Here is a 22,288-nt window from a genome sequence, read left to right as displayed (position 1 = left end):
AAATGTTGCCTCATCCAACCCCCCTTTCTTACACAACACATACCTAGCACACTACTACATGGATTGCTACTTGGATTGCTTAGAGAAGAAAATGTTGCCTCATCCAACCCCTCTTTCTTACACAACATACCTAGCACACTGCTACTTGGGGAAACTTAATGGATTGCTTAGAGAAGAAGAAAATGTTGTATTTGAATAGAACACTTAAATAGTAAGTTAAAAGGCTTGTTCATTTCCAGATTACATATATTTCTACATGAAATTCAAAAAAAGGATTCATAATGCTTGAGTTTGCCTTAAGAAAATATGCACCTTGTGCATATTTCATATACTTCTACATGAATTTTGAAAAAAGGACTCATACTACTTGTTGAATCAGCCTTAAGAATGTATGCACCTAGTGTATAATGCATAGGTTTTTGATAGCCCTTGTCCTCCTCTGTTACATGTCCTCCGTTACATGTTGATAGCTAAAGCATTAAACATAGTGGACATTAAAATCATGTAAAATAGAAGAAAGTGTGAGTAGAGTAGGTTTCAGATTGCCATAAACAAAATTCTAAAAGAACATAAGCTTGTACCCACCATCAAAGCTTAGATGGTGAAACTCAATTCTTTAGAAAGGAAAAAACCACGAAGAATTTTCATAGGGCTAAATGTATTGGATAGGTTCATGTGGGCTATCTCATCCTTTGTAGAAATGGGGTAGTAGATAACCATCTCTAGAGAACACTAACCAATCCACCTAATCTAATTGCTATAATCCAAGGCTTTACTATCTCTTATTCTTAGTTCTACAAAACCCCTAAATCCTAGCTTTGCAATCTTTTTTTTCCGAGAAATTTTTTTTTTCCGAGAAACCTAGCTTTGCAATCTTAGCTATGGAGACTGATGCTTAAAGCTCATGAAATTAACCTTGCCATTTTGAAAAAATCCATTGAAAAAGCCTATATGTTTGGATTAAAAGAAGAGAGCAAGGTACGGTTTTAAACAAAGCTAAAAGAAGAAGAAGAATAAAAGAGAGAGAGAGAGAGAGAGAGAGAGAGAGAGAGAGAGAGAGAGAGAGAGAGAGAGAGAGAGAGATTGCTAACACAAAAAAAGATTTTGTAGCACATCCCCCTTTCTTCGATGTGAGTGTGGGTACTTATTTTAGATGCCATAACGGTAGATTCAACCACTTATTTTTGGGAGGTGTGGGAGGAGGCTTTTTCTTAAACTAAAGCAATCTATGCTCAATTATGGGGGCTACAATGTTTTTTCTTTGTTTATTGAATTATTTTTAAAGCATATTCCCTGAAAAGCTATATGATTTTATCATAGCATGAACATAAGCAAACTGCAAAAATAATCCATGTGCAAATATTGATCGTTTTGTTTAGGCTAGCAGAATGAATATGCCATGAGCACGATGAGAAAAATCCCCCCCTCCCCCCCCCCCCCCCCCCCCCTCTCTCTCTCTCTCTCTCTCTCTCTCACTCAAGTGCATCTCTTTCTCCCCTCAATCCATCTCTCCTTTCACACCATCACACAATCCATCTTTCTCTCTCTCTCTCTCTCTTCTCAGTTTGTCTCCAATGTACCAAAAATAAACTCCGCATGATTTTTTTCTTTCTTTTTTGCAAGCTATAACAAGTTGTTTTGTTTGCATAAGATAGGTTTTCTGAGAGTTACAATTCTCTGTAGGAAAAGGAGCCATTAGATTCGAGAGAAAAATATTATACCCATAAATATCAACTGTTGATATCCTATAACATCGCCAACCATTGATTTAAGGATTTAACGAAGGTACCCCCGAGTAATGTAATTCACTCATCAACAAAACAAAAACAGCGCAGTGCAAGGCCTCGTGATGGCTTTGGCCTCCCGTTTCTTCGCCTCTTCTTCCATTCATGAGCTCTGTTCTGCTTTCCCTTCCTCAAGCTCCATTTCTCCTCTCTCAATACACCCAAGCAGTAACAGAAGAAATAGGACCGCTTGGCGATGGCAACCTGCAAACCCTATCCCTAATTCTGCTTGCATTTGCGCAGTCATGGGGATTCCGGGCCCAATCCCAGCCTTTTCCAATGACCCCTTCCTCGCCCGCCTAGCAGCTTCTTCTCCTATGGGGCAGGCTCAATCAACAGAATCCAGCAGCGAAGGCCCCCCTCTACTCGACCTCGTTGCCAGCCCCAAACTTATGGCGGCCCCAGGTCAGGTAAAATTTCTGTGCATTTTGCATAGGTAAGAGACCTGGAATCGCCATTGTTTCTGATGTTGATAATGATGGTGATGCCTTAAGAAATTCTCATTTGTTCCATCCTTTCATGTTTTCATGTGGAGCTGTAGGCTGAGAGATCGGCTGCTTATAATGAGCACAAGCCGCGAAGACCTCCTCCAGATTTGCCTTCCCTGCTTCTCAATAGTCGGATTGTGTACATCGGAATGCCGGTAATTGTCCCCTTCTCTGTCATCATGACTATGATCCTCCCATTTTGTGATGGTTAGGTCTTCTGGAATAGCAAGGGCTTCCTTTGAAGCATTAGCTTAAAAGTAGAGTTTATTGCCATTGCAGGGATTAGGGTTACTAGTGTTCATAAGGCCCTCTTCGTGAGGCGTACTGATGTTTGAGCAGCCAGACTCTTTTTGAACTTTGGATTTCTAGATGACTCAAGTAGGTTTGGCACATTGCCAAATAGGCTGCATGTATGTGTGTATTGATATTGTCCTTGGATTAAGACAAAAATGATTGAAGGAGATACTCCTGTGATATTTTGTCCTTTACTGTTCCAAGAGTTCCTATATCTGCAGTACGGTAGTTCAGGGGTCAATATGCATGAACTGACAGGTGGTCGACATAGACTGATGTGGACCTACCTACCGCACCCCAGGATGTATATAGGCTCCAGTGCAGCCCATCCACATATTCCTCAGTTATCTACCTTCAACATGCGTTCAGTCTTGTATCCTCTTCGCATACAGCATTCTTCTGAGTATTTCCAGTCAAGCCGTCAAAGCTCTTTTCCCAGGAGCGCATGGGTGGGGAGCAGCAAGCCATCTGTTTAATGACTTTTCATCAGTAATTGAGTATTATTCTCCATCTCTGCTATTGTGCAATTTCTCATGTGAGAGGCTTGGCTATATCTACCTTAAACTAATTCAAGAAGGGAAAAGGCTTTCCAGATAGTGAACCTGTCATGGGTTGTAAGCTTGAGTCTTGCATTTGGAGCAAATAACTGAAAGAAGAGTAGGTCTAGCTGGAGATTTCACGATAGGTAAACTATTCTACATAACCACAGACCTTAAGAGGAGTTTTAACTTATTTTTAAAATCACTTTTTATGCTAGCAGCAAATCAAATTTCATAGCACATTTCAAAGTTGGTTTAGATATTTCTGAGTATGGAATGCTTCGAAGTTCTGACATCATCTTTTGTTTCAGCTTGTGCCGGCAGTGACTGAGCTGGTCATAGCAGAGTTACTTTACCTCCAGTGGTTGGATCCTCGGCAGCCTACATATGTGTACATTAACTCCACAGGGACTTCACGTGCAGATGGTGAAACGGTATTTTCTTCAACTTGTATGTAAGTTTATAATGTATTGAAATTATGCTGATTGAGACAGGACCGGGACTTGAAATAACCATGTGATTTTTGGTTAGGGCTTACTCATGTTGCAATGACAGGAATTTATTTTCTCTCATTTAATTTTATTTACCCACTCATATACTTGGCTGTTAGAATGCTCAATGAGTGAGGAAGAAGTGAGGGCACTTGGTTTGCTTTCTATGTCAGCCTCTGTTTTGCTTTTCATCTTTAGTTGAAGCAATGTAAAACACATGGAGAGATTAAAAAAAAAACTGAAGGCGTTGTCACGTGTGGACCTTCTGGCGGTGTGAAGTGGACACGTCCTTACCATTTAGCACTTTAGAGGGTGTGTTCGTGGCTGAGTCTTGGTCAATTTTGGGGCTTTTTAGCCAATTTCATTGTATTTGGTCCGGGCGCCCAATGGGCGGCCAAGTGTGGATGTTTTTATTATATTTGGACATTATTATTAATAAGTTAGGGTTGGTAGCCAACCAATCCTAAAGTCCACATTCGACATAACGTGAGTATTGGCAAGATCTCATCATCAGAAATCATTGTAAATATTCATTCATGTTAGTTATAGACACTAGATTAGTTCTACATCTATCTTGTCTATTGCATGCTTTCATTCGTGCTTCTGCATATGTAAATGCTCATGTTTTGCAATATATTGTAGGTTAGGTCTATCTCTCCTTGTCTTTTGTGCATTTGCAAGATAAGTTTGATTAACGTTAATCTACGCTTTAGTCTTTCTGTAGCGTCACGCATGTAAATGTGATGGCCTTAGCACATTACCTTTCCCTTAGAGATTTAGGTGTCCTTCTCATCTTTGAGAAGGCTTATGATGATAAGAGTTTATTGGACCTTGGAGAGCTCCATGAAGCCGCGTCACTCATGTAAATGCGACGGCCTTAGTGCATTACCTTTCCCTTAGTGATTTGGGTGTCCTTCTTGTCTTTGAGAAGGCTTATGATAAGAGTTTATTGGACCTTCTTCGAGAGCTCCATGTCGCCAATATGCTTCTCGACAGCTTGGATTTGGGGGGAGAGGGGGTAGCGATTCCCTATCCTTTGTTTGGTGCGGGGCTTTGCCTGTTGGCCCCTTTGCTTGTCCTCTTCATCGTAGAAGCCGTGAACCGCTTCTTGAGCTCAGAGGGATACATGTCTCTGGAAACTTAGCCTCCCTATCCACATCTTGGAGGAGCTTTTGGATGCAAAGTTCACAAATGACACTGCTACTTACCTTTGTGGGTTTCAAAAGAGAACCTGGAGCATTTTGCCTTGGCAATAGAGGACATTCCCTTGCCTCTGGTGTGCGTGTAAAGTGGCACAACTTGTATGGCTTTTGGGTGGTATCCCTTCCCACCCCAACTTGGTGGTTTATAGACGCTTGTCAATGGATCCATAGTGGTGACGCTAGTGGGCCATTAACATCACCCAATAGCATTAGATAGCTCCCCTTTTGAGCATTCTTGGGAAGTTACTTCATTGGAGTTTTGCATAGCTATCACTTGTAGGTAGAGTGGTGGTAGCTATGAGGCCCTTGCTAGCATTTAGTACATCGCATCTTGCTAGGCATTGGGCAGATCTAGCACCTTACCTTTTTTTTTTGGTGAGCAAAGGATCCTTCTATTAATTAAAAAAGACAGCCCATGGGTTAGATGTACATGCTCGTCACCCACAAAAGGGCAAGCAAATTACAAACTGCCGGGCGGGGCCCGGGGGGGGGGGGGGGCGCGGCAAACCGGTGGCTTATAATGCCAAGTAATCTTGCCAGTCCAATTAGTAAGAAAGGGACCCATGCCCCATGTGCTGGTCCCATAGAGCGAATGGACTCCGCTGGAGCGGTGAGAGTACCCTCAAGGGTCTGTTGCAATGAGCCCGCCAAATATGCCATGTAGCTATGTTTTTGATGTAACGTTTTGGCCCTCCTAGCTCTATTTCACATGATGGAACACATGCCCGGACACATGGACAAGTTGTTGAAAGCATGGGAACATGGATATCATGAAGTTGGCTCAAGAAAAAGCACTAGTTTTGGACAAAAAGCAAGAGAAAGCAAAAGTCAAACAAAGTTGACCGCAAGCTAAGGGCACCATTGGAAAGAGGAGATTAAGCCGGATCAAAAAGCTAAAGGCTATTTTTCCAAAAAGCTGTTCCAGGGCCAAAAAGTAAGGCTGTGAAGTTAGAAAAGCAAAGCTAAAGAACTTTGACAAAAGTTGAGTAATATATTCTATTATTAAAAGCATAAAGAGGAAAGCATAGTGAAAAAGTAAAAGCAAAGCATGGTAGCTTTTGGCAAAAAGCAGGACACCCCCTTGGGTATAAAAGAAGCATGAATCTCTCCCTTCTGGTCATTCATTGAAGCTTGGAGATTATCCTCACCTTCATCAACATAATCATCGATTGTGGGAGAGTGCGAGAAGACCATCTTCGTCATCATCATCATCATTATCAAGCTTTTGATCGAGGGGTTTCTTCTACCACCCCTCACTGACTATTTTTGCTGCCGCCGCCTTGCGCCGCTTGTGCCGCTGTAGCTTGTGCTACCAATAGCATTGCCAGTGCTGCCCTTAGTCGTCGACGTTGCCATGTGTACGTTTTAGCTCTTGGCAAGAGACTTGATACCAAGTTCACAAATCTGCCATCCGGGCTAAGGGTTCCATCGCCAACTTGGAATTGCTTTCTTAAGGATTTTCTATAGATTGAGTATTGAGTTTTCTTGGACATCATTGAGATTTGGGGTTTGATATCAGATTCTGGACATTGGTACTAGCCCGGTGAGACTCTTGTGGGTCCTCCTTGTGGTGTGCTCACAATCAGAGATCTAAAAGAATGGGTACTATGCAATGATACCCACAAAGAAATGCTGCAAGAACTGTACAACATTGTGTATGGACAGCAAGCATAAAGGAGAAAAAAATATCACTGCTGAATATCACTAGAAAAGGTTGTACATGACGTGGAGCAGCACGAGGGAGGTCCCGTAGGTGCTGCCTATCACTGTAGAAGTTGAAAAGAGATAAGGATGAGGCTAAGCCTAGCCACCTTTATATACGTGGGAGAGGAGCTAGTCGGCCAGTAGAAAATCAGAGGACTGGCCGACAATGCAAAAAATGCTGAAATGTTACCTAAAAATAGGCTAAAAATATGTAGTGCCTAGATGCATATGCAGGGCTTCATATGGAGCTAGATACAAGCATGAATGTGCATGGGAAAGTCCATCTGGGGATGGAATAATTTCCAACACCTCCTCTATCAGCGCCAAAATGGGTGTACCAACTCCGGTACATTGAAAAAATCCTCCAAAGAGTCTGAAGGAACAACCTCCTCGTAAAAGGCACAAAGCTCGCGAAGACTTGGTACATGTGAATATCAAGGAGGTCTCCGGAAGAAGCCATGAGAAGATATCGAAGACGAAACACCAAGATCAATGTGGAGAGAGAAGCCCTCAAGAGATGGAACCATAGATGGCTCCAAAAAATGTGGTACCTCCTTTGCATCTGCAACAAGCAGAGGGACCAAAGTAGAACCCTTCTTTGAAGAAGAAGGAAATGAAACAACCATTGGAACAAAAAGCATCATCAGTGATAGTAGAATTTGCCAGGGTCGAAGTTGGAACAGGCTCCAAGATAGTGGAAGATGCCTCCTCAGAAACATAAGAAGAAGAAGCAACTGCTAGGAGAGAAGCCACCAAAGTAGGAAGCTCTAGAATATGTAAGGATATCTCAACAAAATCATCCACCTGCTCCGTAGAAGAACCACTATCCTCCTCTGAAAGAGAGGATAGAAAATCTGCAATAATAGCGTCAGCATGTAACAACACAAAGAGAAGGAAGATACTCATCCAAAGGGATGAGAGGAACTGATAAGGTCTCTGTCAGAAACTCCTGTAAATAATCCTCTTTTGCGGATATGGCACTGACTTGGGTAGAGGGATTAGGTATCTGTGAAGAGGACCACCTGTGTACTGTGAGTAGGGAAGAGAAGAGAATCCCCAAGAGGGGAGAATGGTGATCTCTAGAAGCCATCACCTCCAAGAGCCCAAACCTCCTTTAGAAAGACTAGAAGAGAGGGTGGGTGGAGGGAACCAGAAAGAGAAGAGTATAGAATGATTGTAACATGCGGAAGCTTCGGAGAAGAATCGGTAACTTCAATACTCAGAAATCAGCACTCTTTTCGAGATGGAAATTAACGCACAAACTGAAAGGAGATGTGCAGAAAATAGAGAGAGGAGAGAGAGTTGGAGAGGACACAGTATTGGGTCCCAAATACCCTCCGTAGGGCCCCCACCACGGATGGTGTATTTGCTTTATTAGAATGATGTAAATCTGAAAGAGAATACACTTGGACCTTTCTTGGCTGGGTATTCCCTGCCCTTGACCTGAAATTCTTCACCCCTTTGCTTAGCACCCTCTTGGCTTGTCTAGCCTCTTATGCTTGAGCTCTTGGTGAGAAAATGAGATGAATGAATGGGATTGTGGGCTCAACCTTTTATACTACCCCTACTACTGCAGTCGGCTAGCAATAAATACTCCCACGACTCTGAAAATACAGCAATTAATACCTTAAATGCTGCGCATGACCTTACTGCATACTTATGCGCATGGGAAACAGGGCTGGGCACTTAGGCGCCTGCTGCCTGGGAGGCTGGGTACTGAATACCCCCTTTTCTGGAGGCTGGGCAGCCTGTATGGGCTGCCCCATACTTGCTTTATACCTCTCCCAAGGCTGGATAACCAGTCGGCTACCCCTGGGCCTGCCCCTGCCCCTGGGGCTGTCCTACAGCTCCCCATGGCCTACCCATGGCTGGTGGGTACAGCCAGGGCCTCCCTGGCCCTCATGGGGGTGGTTTCACACCATCCCCATGCCCACACTACGACTTGGGTAGCCCTATGGGCTGGCCCCTTGTCCTAAACACTAACTACTCAGTGATCTGGCATCCGGTACCATACCAAATACACACAGTCACTGACATCATTCCAGAGGGAGACTCACAGCGCGGATTGGCACTGTTTCATGTGCAGGACAGTGCACACCTGACCTTAGACTCCTGTGCAGGACAATGCACACCTGACCTCGGAACAACTGAGATGGATCCCTGGCTGACTCGTCCTGGACTGGGCTCACATGGGACCAGTTCACCATCCCAGGTCCTGCACCTTCTGTATAGAAATGTCTACGTGGCATCCAAGTGCGGGATGCACGTGACATCCCCTTCTGCTTAACTTGACGGAAGCTGTATAGCCTCCAAATAATCTGTCAATAACGCCGGATAGTCTTCGAAAAACTCTTTGTCGAGCCATACCGCTTCATGGGTCCCTCGGTCCTGCAACTTCGCGAGGAACTGTCATAGTCGTTGGCCTGAGCCATGATAGAAACGGTGCAAAAGGATCTGTTCTGGAACCATAACTTCTGCTTCATCAACACTATCTGGTTCCGCTTCGTCTTTGACTTCTGATGGGATAGGACCTGCATATAGCTTTAACCGACTGACGTGAAACACATCGTGCATAGTCCAACGCGAAGGTAGCTTTAACTGCATAGACACCTCATTAATCTTTTTCTTGATGGGAAAAGGTCCGAAGCTCCTGAAAGACAACTTTGGGCATCGCTTGCTCACCTGTTTCAACCTTTGCTTCATAATCCGAAGATAAAACCCAATCCCCTTCCGAAAACTTCATATCCCTTCGGTCTTTATTGGCCTGTCGAGTGTAGGCCTCTTGCGCTTTAGCCAATCTGTCTTTTACTGACTCTAAAATCCCCTGGTAAGACTCCGTCACTCTGTTTGCTTCAGGTACTGAAGACGAGGTCCTGGTCAACAAATGACTGGAAAGGTCTTCCAAATGCTGCCTCATATGGAGTCCTGCCAATAGCTGAAGAAAAAGAATCATTCAAAACAGCTTGAACTAAAGGCAAATATGATTCCCACTTACTTGCTGATCGTGGACATAACACTTCAGCACATCAAAGGCCAACTGGTTGTATATCTCTGTTTGGCCGTCCGTCTGTAGGTGGAATGGACTGGAAAAATTCAACTTAGTACCAAAATTATCAAAACAATGCCCTTCAAAAGTGACTGGTAAACTTAGTATCTCGGTCTGACACTATGGTCCTAGGAATCCCGCCAATCGGGTACCAATGCTGAATGAACAACTGGGCAACATCCTCGGTGGTCACAGTGGCCCTGCAAGGAATAAGCATAACAAATTTGCTAATGGTCTGAATCGTAGACACTTGTCCCTTCCTGCTCAAAGCATCAGCCATTGGATTGGCCTTTCCTGGAAGGTACTCAATCACACCACCGAATTGCTGGAATATTTGACTCCAGCGGTGTGTGTCGATCACTCCATTGTGCACTTGGCATTGTCTGAATCCAGCATAATACTTGATGGGCAGTGCGAACCTCGAAGTCACGGCCATACAGAAAATGTTTCCAATGTTTCAAGGCTTGTATAACTGCTAGGAGTTCACGATCATAGACTGAATAGTTTTTCTCGGCCGGCAGTAACTTACAAGACATGTAAGCTACTGGATGACCATTCTGTTGCAATACACCTCCAATTGCGATGTTACTTGCATCGGTGATCGCCTGAAATGGGTCGTCCCACGAGGCAAGTGCTAAACAAGGCGCTTTTGACAAAGCCACCTTGAGGTTATGGAATGCCTCCAATTCTCGTGGAGTCATTCGAATCTTTTGTCTTCTTGTCTTCACTCCCTTTAGCAGATCGGTGAGATCTGCCGAGAGGTCAGAAAACTTGTCGATGTGGGTGGAGTATGCCTGGCATATACCCACAAAGGATCTGATGTCATAGGCTGCTTGAGGTACTTCCCAGTTGACAATCTCCGCCACTTTAGCCGGATCTAGTCGAATGCCTTGAGCACTAATTATGTATCCCAAGTAATGCACCTGGAACAGATAAAATTCCGACTTCTTTTCATTGACGTAGAGTTTATTGCTTTCCAGCAACTTAAGGACTTTCTCCACATCAATGTCATGCTACTCAATCGTAGTTGAAGATACGAGTATGTCGTCCAGAAATATGAATACACACTTTCCAATCAAATCCCGGAAAACACGCATCATCATGCGGTTAAATGTAGCTGGGGCGTTCGTCAAGCTAAATGGCATGACCACAAATTCATAGTGGGCCCATTCCGTACGGAAGGCTGTCTTGGGGATGTCCCCCTCCACAATCCGCACCTGGTGGTACCCACTCTTTGAATCCAGTTTCGAGAACACCTTTGCTCCATTCAGCCTCTCGAGAATATAGTCAATTCGAGGCATCGGGAATATGCTCTTGATAGTCAGCTTGTTGAGTGCACGATAATTGACACAAACGGGAAGACCCATCTTTCTTCTTGACAAATAAGATCGGTGCTGCAAATGGCGACACGCTAGGGCGGATGAAGCTAGATTGCAACAATTCTTGGAGTTGGCGGTCCAACTCCGATTCCATTGCCTTGGAAAGGCGATACGAAAACTTGCTCGGGGGTTCTCGAGCTTGGGAGGAGGTCAATCTTGTGGTCCTCCAGTTTGGATGGGGGGAGCTAGGGAGGGAGGAGGCTGTTCCGAAGAAAAATCTTCTGGAGCTTTTCATGGAGAATCGAGTACTTCTCGGAAGCACTGGCCACCGTCTGGGCTATTTGGATGTAATTCATCGCACATTGTGTGCCTTTCCTGACTCCTCGCTTAGCCCATGAGCGGAAAGTTCGGAATTCCTGGCTCACACTTAATGGTCACCAGGGCGTTTGACACATTCTGATTGATCTGGAATGTGTGCTTGTCCCACTTGACATTAGGAAGAAACTTGTGAAACCACTGAATACCCAAAATTATGTCTGCCCCTCCTACAAGAGGGGCAACCATAAAATCACGTACAAACTCTGTGCCCTAAAGAACTAACTTAGCACCTAGAGCTTCATACTTGATGCTCGTTGTCATGCCTGTGCTAAAACCCTCAACCTGTTTGTCCACCGAAGTTAGCTCGAAACGGGCACGCCTAGCGCCCTGTTCCGTGACCACATCCTCCGTACTGCCGCTATCAAACAAGACAACTCCTCTTTGGCCACCTATGTAGCCAAAGGACTTGAGCAATTCGTTGCGCTCATACTCCTAGTCATGGGCGCCCTTCTGCTTATCTTCGAGCTCTCGGCTAATAATTGCGCCAACTGAAGCACCGGGGTTTGAAGAACTAGGGGTAGCCGTTGGGGTATGCGTGGGAGCTGAGCTTACCACAGAAGCTGTGGAGGCGGCGGCGGCGGCGGCGGGCTTTGGAGGCTTCTTCGCACAATCCCGAGAAGTATGTCCTTTTGTATGACAAAAGAAACATATACTCTCCTCCTTGTACTGAGAAAGCTCTTCAGCACTCAACTTGCCGCCCGTCTTGCCTGCCTCCGCTTTCTGGTTTGGAGTAAGCTTAGACGCATTGTTCGAGTTCTTGGAGCCAGAGGCTCCCGGGCTCTGTCCTGGGGAAGACCCCGTTTGGTTCTGGCTTTTGCCCCCCGAGGCGGTAGCTCTAGGAGAAGCCGGCTGGGAAGTCTTTGGCTTGCCACCATTATGTTTCATTTTTGCACTCTGCGCAAGCGAGAGAACTGCGCTTTCTTGTCCGTATCAGATAAGCCTAATTACAGACATAAAGTTGAAATTCTATTGGGGCAAACTGAAGGACTGGTTGCGCGTTCTGACGCGCTCCCCTGAACTCATCTTTGAGTCGCTCAAGGTAGTGGGGTGGTAGAAACCGCTGCTTAAGGTCGCGGAGAAACTCGTCCCACACACAAGCTGCCATACCTACTCTGGTGTGGGCATGAGCCCACTGAGTCCACCAAGGAATGGCCTCACCTTCCAAGTACCAACTGGCTAAGATCACTCTGTCAGTATCTGTTTTCCTAACTGTGGCAAAGTAAGCTTCAAATTGATGTAACCATGAATAGAGAGTTGTGGGATCGAGTTTACCATTATACTTACTAAAGTTCATTTTCTCGGGAAAATGATTCGAGGGCTCCACCGGTGTCAATCTGGTGTCCAATGCTTTGAGGTAACGCTCGCGTTCCACGTGTCGCATGGCTTCGTCTTCTTGTTGTTGGATCTCCAATGCACGCATCTGCAACTCAAGCAAAGAGCTTGGCTGCGGCTGTGACCCCGCGAGAGGGTCCTTGTGACGAGGATCTGGAATCTGGGATACAGAAGGAGAGGGAGGAGGAGATGGAAAACACGACGCTAGAGAACGGGTACGCTCTTCCAGAGCCAAGATCTGCGCCTTCTGCTCATCCAACTTGGCTGTCTGTTCTGCGATTGCTTGCATCATCTGCTGGAACATGTCTGTAATAGTAAAGCTTGGTGCCCTAGCTGGGCTGCCTGCACTCTGGTCCCATGGTTCTTGGTCTCTCTCGTCGTCGAAGCTCGCCATAGCAGGAAAATGCACTTCCTGTCCGGAACGCAATCTGACCATCCACTATCTGTGTGGGAGACGTCTGGAGGCTTCCGGAGGCTGAAAACCAACCGTCCTTCGAGGGACAAGAGTTACTCTGAAAGGGGTGGCGTCTAAAAACCAACCACACGAGCGAGAAAAAATTTTGGTTTCTTTGCTGAATCTTTGCACTTGAAGTAGGCTGTGATACCACTGTAACATGCGGAAGCTTTGGAGAAGAATCGGTAACTTCAATACTCAGAAATCAGCACTCTTTTAACGCACAAACTGAAAGGAGATGTGCAGAAAATAGAGAGAGGAGAGAAAGAAAGAAAGAAAGAAAGATTTTATTAACGTCTTCCAAAAGACTGAACTCGACCTATGAGACAAATCTGTGTACCTGTATGGGTATCCTCTGTCATCCCAACAAAATGAAAAAGTACTGAACTAAAAAGCTGAATGTGGGTGTGCAATAAGTACAATGAGTGGGGGAGGGAATGGAGCTCTACTACTAGAGATGCAAAGCTATATGCATGGAGTATACAATCATGATATGCAACGTAGCTAGCTCCATCCTGTACCATACTGGGGTATAAAATGGTATACATCAATGAAGGGGGTGTCCACAGCTCCCTGAAGAACATGCCTGGGTCTACTCTGAAGCGAGCCAGTCGCTCCGCACCCTCTCTGTGAACTGAGCCCTGATCTGTGTCATCTCTCTCTGGTATAGGCCTGGTGTCTGAAAGCCAGGTGTCCTCTGTCTCCTGCGGGCTCTGAGTGTGGGCTCACCTTTATACTACCCCTACTACAGCAGTCGGCCAGTACTACTGCAGTCGGCCAGCATTAAATACTCCCACGACTGTGAAATACAGCAATTAATACCTTAAATGCTGCGCATGACCTTACTGCATGGCTGGGCACTTATGCGCATGGAAACAGGGCTGGGCACTTAGGCGCCTGCTGCCTGGGAGGCTGGGTACTGAATACCCCCTTTTCTGGAGGCTGGGCAGCCTGTATGGGCTGCCCCATACTTTCTTTATACCTCTCCCAGGGCTGGATAACCAGTCGGCTACCCTTGGCCTGCCCCTGGGGCTGTCCTACAGCCCCCCCATGGCCTACCCATGGCTGGTGGGTACAGCCAGGGCCTTGCTGGCCCTCATGGGGGTGGTTTCACACCACCCCTGCCCACACTACGACTTGGGGTAGCCCTATGGGCTGGCCCCTTGTCTTAAACACTAACTACTCAGTGATCTGGCATCCGGTACCATACCCAGATACACAGAGTCACTGACATCATTCCAGAGGGGAGACTCGCAGCGCGGATTGGCACTGTTTCATGTGCAGGACAGTGCACACCTGACCTTAGACTCCTGTGCAGGACAATGCACACCTGACCTCGGACAACTGAGATGGATTCCCTGGCTGACTCGTCCTGGACTGGGCTCACATGGGACCAGTTCCACCATCCCAGGTCCTGCACCTTCTGTACAGAAATGTCTACGTGGCATCCAAGTGCGGGATGCACGTGACAATGACTCTCTAGTGGTAAAAGGCTGTAAAGCAGCTCTGTAGGAAGAAAACACAGCACTTGAGGCAGTCCCAAGTGAAAACACAGCTCCACAGGAAAAAACACAGGGTTACTAATGAAAAACGCAGCAAGTGAACAGCTCCTATATGCTGTAAACTGTCAACAGCAGCATGGGAAAAGAAACGTAGGTCCCTGTAGATGTTTCCCGCTCTAATACCATGAAAGAATGGACACCATGCAATGATACCCACAAAGAAATGTTGCAAGAACCATACAACACTGTGTATGGACAACAAGCATAAATGAGAAAAGATCACTGCTGAATATCACCAGAAAAGGTTGTACATGATGTGGAGCAGCACGAGGGAGGTCTCATAGGTGCTGCCTATCACTGCAGAAGTTGAAAAGAGAGATAAGAATGAGGCTAAGCCTAGCCACCTTTATATAGGTGGGAGAGGAGTTGGTCGGCCAGTAGAAAATGAGAGGACTGGCTAACAATGCAAAAATGCTGAAATGATTACTTAAAAATAGGCAAAAAAATATGTAGTGCCTAGATGCATATGCAGGGCTTCATATGGAGCTAGATACAAGCATGAGTGTGCATGGGAAAGTCCATTTGGGGATGAAATAATTTGCAACAAGATCTTGTGCCTCGACATCGACTTCGACCGAGATTTCTTCATCGACATATTTGTTTGATATTGTATTCATTGATTGTATTGGTCTTGGCTTGGAAAAGCCTGTGGATTGATCTTGAATAAATTCTTGAAAGGGTGCGAGGCCTGTTCCCCGCTTAGTGTGGTGTACTATGCAAGTTCCCTATACCATTCTCTCTCTCTCTCTCTCTCTCTCTCTCTCTCTCTCTCTCTATTTCTATCTCTTGGACAAGTGGTTGAATTTGTCACGTCATGCCCCGCTGGGCTTATAGCTCATGATCTCCCATCTTGGGCTGGTGCCAAGAGACCAGAGCTCTGCGGAACTGTTTGGGAGTGGGAACTGTATCAATCTTGTAGTGAGAGAGCTGGAGGGCTTGCCCACTTGCAGTCTCCTCGTAGGAAAGAGTGGGGCCAGCCTTAGTCACCCAATTGCCCATGGACCATGCCGATGTCTATAGGCAAAGGTTCATTTGGAGGGCTCGAAACCCTCTTTTCTCTCAGATTTTTCTAGGGTTTCTTGCCTAGATGTGGCTAGGGTTTCCTCTACGGATATGACTTTGGTTTCCTGTGCAGAACGTTGTTTAGAAGGTGATCCGGATCCACGTGCAGTATCTTCTTCTTCTTCTTCTTCAAGCCTCCAAGGCGAGGGCAATCCAAATAGCAGGACATCAAAGAGTCTCCACATGTCTTTCCCAGATTCAATAGCAAGCGTGACGAATCCAAGGCATCGATCCAGAACATGGAAAAATAAAAAAGGCTTGTGCTCTATGTCCAATATTATGCTTCCCCTGGCCCCTTTCCCCTATTTCAGAATCCCAAACTTGTTGCGCTTTGGGAGAGTCCCAAAGGCAGTGCCGTTGTGTGTGTAACACGCGCATTGTGTTGGCTGTCCTCCTATGGCCAACTAGGTACGGACAACAAGGTTGTGGTGGGCGATCTGCCAGAGGAATAGTGTGACCTTCCTAGGTCCATAACTATACCCACAACCACCTCCAAAAATCTCCTAGGAAGTAGGAAGAGATGCCGTGGGTTGCCCAATGGTATGTTGTTGCCGGGGTACCATGTATCTCATGCATCTGGATCCTATGACTCATCCTTGCCAAGTAATGAAAGAAGGGTATGGTCGGGCTCGTTGGCTTGAAGGGGTCTTTCCACTTTCTCTTGCTAGGATCCTAGTGGACGTGAGTCAAAGGTTGGCTCTTCTAGAGCCATAGGCGCCAAGAACTGTTGCTGTGGCTACCTTGGTCGGGGGAAGGTTAATGTGCCATTGATGATCATGAAAGCCAAGAATCTGCATGCATTGAAGAGGGCCACCCTTGTAGTCTTTTGTGGGAGAAAGGGTAAGCGGGCCCTGCGGTTCAACTGAGAAAATAAGTGCTAGCCCTCCATCAGAACCGAGGGCTGCTAGAGGGAAATCTTGTCGAGTGAAAGCGCGAAGCCACTCCGCCGCCGGGGGGGGGGGGGGGGGGGGGGGGGGGGGCAGGATCCTGAAGGGAGGTCCGCTAATTGCGTGGGGGTGGCAAAGTCGATATATGAGGGTAATCTAAACGCGGCCTCAGATCCTTGCGAGGCGTTTGTCCTGAGTAGATGCCTATCATGGATACTAGACCTGGCTTCCTTTTTGTGTCCAATCTCATCATTCCATATCAAATTGTATGTGACCCTTTTAGAAACATACTTGCATGGCGGATCTTAGACTTCTTCGTGAAGTCTTCATCACTCATTGAAGGCAATATCAAATTGTGCAATAAAAGCCAATGCCTTGCTTGCATCATACTCACCATGACATGTTTCAAATTTGACGGACTCGTCTCCGCTGTCCAACCTTGAATTCATTTTGCTTTTTGGCACGATTCTCTTCCTCTTGATTCCTATGGAGAAACCGTTGCAACATTAGGCTCATCATCAGCATGATACAATGCATGTGCTCATTGAGTAGGTGGCCTTCTTGCATACACGGGTTTCAAGTTGACCTTATGATTCCTTGAGAGGGCAATGTCAGACCGATAGATATTTTGGTCGGTTTTGGTAGTAGGTCTAGGTAGGGAGCTCCATTATTATAGACCAGAGCTTAGGGATTATTTCACTTGTCAAGGTGGGTGGAGGTCAGAATCTTATTCGGAACAGATTGTTGTTCCGAAATGATAGGGTTTGCGTATTGGATAGTGTTGAGATTAGGAGGAGGATCCTTTTTGAATGTCACGACACTTCTACAACAGGTCATGCAAGGGTACATCGAACCTATGATTTGGTAAAACGTATGTTCTACTGGCCCAAGATGAGGGCAAAAGTCTACGTGTCAGTAGTGTCAAGTGAATAAGGCTGAGCGCTCTACGGTTGGATGAATGTTACATCCTTTGGAGATCCCTTATAGTAAATGGGAGAGTATTTCCATGGATTTTATCACTGGTTTATCACACAGTCACAGAGGGCATGGTATCATTTGGGTGGTGGTAGATAGATAAACGAAGATGGCAAGATTTTTACACACGAGGAAAAGAGTAATGGCTCATGAATTGTCACAACAGTTTGTTGAGCAACTTTGAGGTTATATGGCTTACCTTGTGATATAGTGAGTGATAGGGACTTGAACTTTACTGGACACTTATGGTAGCTAGTCTTCCACAAATTGGAGACCAAGCGGAGTTTGAGTTCTTTTGATCATCCTCAGTCCAACGGGCAGACGGAGAGGGCGAGTCAAGTTTTGGAGGATATGCTTCGTGCATACATCTCCAAGAGACCATCAGACTGGGAGAGATGCATCCCGATGGTTTAGTTTGCCCATAATAGCGTTAAGCATGCAGCCAGTGGTTACAACCTGTTTATGCTGATGTACGGATACCAACCTAGATCTCTTGTAGCTATGGGACTTAAGGGTATTTAGAATGATGTGGCTAGGGATTTCTTGGCAGATATGCAAGAGATGCTAGCTCGAGCTAGAGATTCTAATAGGAGTGCTCAAGATAGAGCACTGTTTTATGTTGATAGACATCGTTTGCCAAGGGAGTTATCCGAGGGAATGCTGGTGTATTTGTGAATACCTAAGAGTTTAGAGACGTTATGAACGACAAAGGTTGGGAAGTTATCTTGTATGTACTGTCACGTGTGGACCTTTCTGGACCTTAAAAAGATCGGAGAGGTAGTGTATAAACTAGAACTACCGTTGAATGTTAAAGTTCATCTAGTCTTTCATGTCAGTAGACTGAAAGAGATGCTGGGAGCTGAAGATAGCATTGTGACTCCTCATGAGATTGTTGAGGTTGAGGACTTGTCCTATGTTCCACATGAACTAAAAACGGTGATTGATTTTAGGGAAAGACTTCAGAAATAAGTTGATCCCTAAGTATAAAATTAAGGGTAGAGAAGGAGACTTGACTTGGGAGACAAGTGTACAACATAGGTTCCCCAGTTTTCTTGCTTAGACAGATTTTGTTTCCAAGAGTGGAAATGTTTGAGGAGGGGAAGTATGTTATGTACGTGGAGCTAATCCTCGGATTAGCGGGCCTAATCCAACAGGTTTAGGGAACCTTGGGACTAGGAGATAGCAGGTAGATGTAGAGGGCTAAGGTTCAAAATTATTATAACTAGGCCATTGGCTATCTATAGCAGGTTAGCTATTTATAGTGGCAATTATCATATATAAGTGATGCCTTGGGTTATTATTGTGGAGTCAGTTGTGCGGTGCACTTTTGATGAGTTTGGGCTTTCTAGTCCTGCCACGGACATGGCAGATCATAGGTAGTCTTGCCGAGGGCTCTTGTGGGCAGTCACTAGTGGTATGGGATGCAAGTGTTGATTGGCTCGGGGATGGATTGAAGTACTTCTCCTAGGGTTGGGTGGTGAGCTTGTGTGCTTCCCTTTTATTTGGTTTTCTCTAATCTTGTTTTGGACTGTGTTAAGGAGATCTTGGTTAGGCAGGCCTGGGAGGCCTCTTATAGTACCCAACTTGTGTCCCATCCGTTGGTCGAGGCCAATTTGGGCGTGCCTATCATGCTGCCAAATCTGCCCCAAGTGGTCCACACTCGCCCTTGAATGTTTCCCTTTAGGTGGCTGTAGCTGAGAATCATATCCATTGGCATCTTGCTTCGGGCATTCATTAAGTATGCAGTGTTGGGGCACTTGTGTGGGTGGGTGTCATTATCTTCTATGTCATGAAGAACATTGTCGGTAGACTCAAAGGTAGTCGCACTTTATATAAGTCGTGAAGACCATTCAAATAGACCAATGTGACCAAATTCTCTCCTAGGGACCAATTTTGAAGTACCTTGGTGACTTTGTTTTGGGATGATTTTTGCATTTCTATGAGAATTTTGGGCATCTTGTTCTTTTAATTATAACAATCTGTAGCTTTTCTTTGTTGCATGTCTCATAATCTTTAGCTTTAAATCTTACTTTCATTTCTTCTGATTATTAGGTAGGCATGGAGACGGAGGGTTTTGCTATCTACGACACAATGATGCTGGTCAAGAATGAGGTATGGTGTTTACTTTGTGAAACTGTCCTTGAGTAATATGCGTCATTGGACTGCACTTGGATCTTTCCCTTGACTTGGAGTTTGACTCTCTGACATTTAACAAGGAAACTATTCTTGTGTATGTACAGATACAGACTGTAGCTGTTGGGGCAGCCATTGGGCAGGCATGTTTGCTCCTTTCTGCTGGAACAAAGGGAAAGCGTTACATGCTACCTCATGCTACAGGTTTTTTTACTGAGCTATTGTTGCTTCATGTCCGTGATCTTGCAGTTGCATTTTTCAAGAGAGAAAAATGTGATTCAAGGTTTTTGATGTTATCTGCAGCTATGATTCAACAGCCACGACTTCCATCAACTGGACAAATGCCAGCAATCGATGTGCACATACGGGCCAAAGAGGTAACCATGCTGTTTTTTTTACTAGCTGAGCAAAGCTGAGGGGACTTTTGGCTGCAAGTTTGATGTAAGGTGATGCTTCTTTCAGCCAAGGATTGTGAGGCTAACGTTTAGTATTTTTGCACATTTTAGGTTGTGAACAACCGAGACACACTTGCATCACTTCTTGCAAAGCATACTGGGAATGTAAGTTCTTTTGTAGTGGTAGTTTTAAAAGAAGAGGTCCTATTAGAAATATCTATTTAGGTTCACAAGCAGGCCGTTTTGTGCTGGTGTTTTTGCATCATCCTTCCACATTGTAATTTTCTAGCATTACTTTTCCTTTTGTTGTGATTGACAGTCATTTGAGAAGGTTTCAAAAGTTATGCAGCGCCCATTTTATATGGATCCGAGGAAAGCCGTTGAATTTGGTGTTGCTGACAAGGTAGTAAGCCAGAATTCTCAAATCAAGAAAAAATTATCGAGTGTTTTTGAATTTTCATGAGTGTGCTGTTTGTGCAGACATATACTTGCAAGTGATCAATCTCTTCTTGCATCTTGAGGCTTTTTATGTGTTATATGCTAATGTGGGTGGGCGTAAATGACATTTGCTCTCTCAGATATTATGGCGAGGACAAGAAGCCATGGCGGAGACACTGTCAACAGAGGCATGGGATAAAAGAGCAGGCATTCGTATCATGGAGCGTCCAATGACCTATGGTGCAAATGATGGGGGTTTGGGTTGATTCAGCCTTAAAGGATTGGTTTATAATGTTAGCTGGTGCCAGATTAAATCTGGATATGCCCATGAAAGCATGCCAGTATAGCTGTGGACGTACACTCTACAGCCAAAAATATTTTGCTTTATATTTTCCCCCCCTTTTTGTAAAATGTGAAGGCTTTATCTTTTCTGGTAGCTACATGTGAAGCAACTAAAGGAGCAATTAGTTTCTAACAGCTGCAAGCAGCCACCTCTTACTTCTGTATCTTAGAGAGATTCCTCTAATAGAATCTCTATGCTTTGTTTACCATCTTAGTAAGTTTTCTTGTTTATTCTGTGATTTTTTTTTGAGACTATCAGGGATGAGGATGGGGTAAGGGCTTCCCTGTGAAAATGCTATCTTTGTTTGTGAATAGAGGCTTTTGTTGCCATATCTTGCAAGATCAGGCATTGTTCAATTCGGGCTTCATTCCACTCAAACTTTGTTATGCTTGCAAACTTTTTGATGAAGCTTCTATAGAAGCTAAGGCAACCCATGAATGAGCATACTTGCTTGACATTATTCAGCTCCATCTATTGAATATAATCAATTTATTTTTTGATCATGATGGCATTGCTTGAAATCATGTGCCCTAGTAATACTCCCCAAAGCACACAAAACACATACTTGTATAGATTAAGGGAGGTTTGTGTCTTCTAGCATTTCTAGAACACTTTTGGAGACATTCCAAGTGTGTGTGCTTTGTGTTGTAGTAGACAGAGAAATCATCCAAGAATATTGTGAGGAATTCATCAATATACTCTTGGAAATGAAGCTTTGAAATGTGGCCAGTGCACTTGTCCACTCAAAGGGCACCCTTTTACTTAAATTTGGCCCCAATACAATGATGCAGTTTGTCTTTTCTTGATCTTCTTCATCCAATGTTGCCTAAGTATACACATTCTATATGACCATGAATGAATACATCTCATGCCTTGCCACCTTGTCCATGATGGTGTTTGTGAACGGTTATAGGAATGGGTCTCTAATGATCTATTCATTGAGCTTTTGGTAGTCAATGTAGAGCTGCAACTTGCCATCCTTTCCCCGTTCTTCCTCCGCACAGTCACAATTGGGAATAGTGAATCACTTTGGTAGACCTGGTAAATAAAACCTACCTTGAGTAGTTGGTCGATCTTGGCCTTCTCCAACTTGGAGTTTCTTTAGATACTTGTATTACCACTAAATGGGTTTTGCATTTGGAATAAGGGGGGGTTGGTGTTGTATCAAGTTTGGTGGTATCCTCTTTAGATCCATGTAATCCTAGGCAAATACATCCTTATACTCCATGAAGAGTTTTTTTGACTTCCTTAAGTAATCCATCGGAAGTTCTTTGCTAATTTAAATCAAGTTTGGTGCTTCCCACATGAGCATTGATTTCCCTGTGCTTGTGACCTTTAATGATTCACCCACTATCGCACCCGCCGATTTAGTAGATTTGGTTTGCCGGATCCTCTTGGACTTCTCTTTGTCCCTCTTCATCTACTGTTAAGCCTTTTAGGAAGGCCATGTAGATCTCTTCAT

At 44.8% G+C, this 22,288-nt stretch overlaps 1 protein-coding gene across 1 annotated transcript; it reads left to right on the top strand.

Annotated features, from left to right (window-relative positions):
* Nucleotides 1-1,782: 1,782 nt before the first annotated feature.
* LOC147605013 (ATP-dependent caseinolytic (Clp) protease/crotonase family protein) lies at nucleotides 1,783-21,031 on the top strand. The gene is made up of 9 exons (XM_086794366.1): nucleotides 1,783-2,194; nucleotides 2,326-2,427; nucleotides 3,417-3,539; nucleotides 19,570-19,629; nucleotides 19,758-19,854; nucleotides 19,954-20,027; nucleotides 20,157-20,210; nucleotides 20,365-20,448; nucleotides 20,624-21,031. The coding sequence occupies exons 1-9, from the start codon at nucleotides 1,850-1,852 to the stop codon at nucleotides 20,747-20,749; spliced, it is 1,065 nt and encodes a 354-aa protein (XP_086650492.1). The 5' UTR covers nucleotides 1,783-1,849; the 3' UTR covers nucleotides 20,750-21,031.
* The last annotated feature ends 1,257 nt before the right edge of the window (nucleotides 21,032-22,288 follow it).

The sequence above is a fragment of the Cibotium barometz genome, chromosome 60 (assembly GCF_041138505.1).
Source record: "Cibotium barometz isolate CiBa-2024 chromosome 60, ASM4113850v1, whole genome shotgun sequence".
NCBI classification, from domain to species: domain Eukaryota; kingdom Viridiplantae; phylum Streptophyta; class Polypodiopsida; order Cyatheales; family Cibotiaceae; genus Cibotium; species Cibotium barometz.
This window is presented reverse-complemented; position numbering and strand designations above follow the sequence as displayed.

Bases quoted from the DNA above. Each gene is read 5' to 3' on its own strand.
- LOC147605013 (XM_086794366.1), top strand. From the start codon at position 1,850: ATGGCTTTGGCCTCCCGTTTCTTCGCCTCTTCTTCCATTCATGAGCTC. The intron at 2,195-2,325 runs GTAAAATTTCTG...GTGGAGCTGTAG, and splicing joins TTATGGCGGCCCCAGGTCAG to GCTGAGAGATCGGCTGCTTA. The intron at 20,449-20,623 runs GTAGTAAGCCAG...TTGCTCTCTCAG, and splicing joins AATTTGGTGTTGCTGACAAG to ATATTATGGCGAGGACAAGA.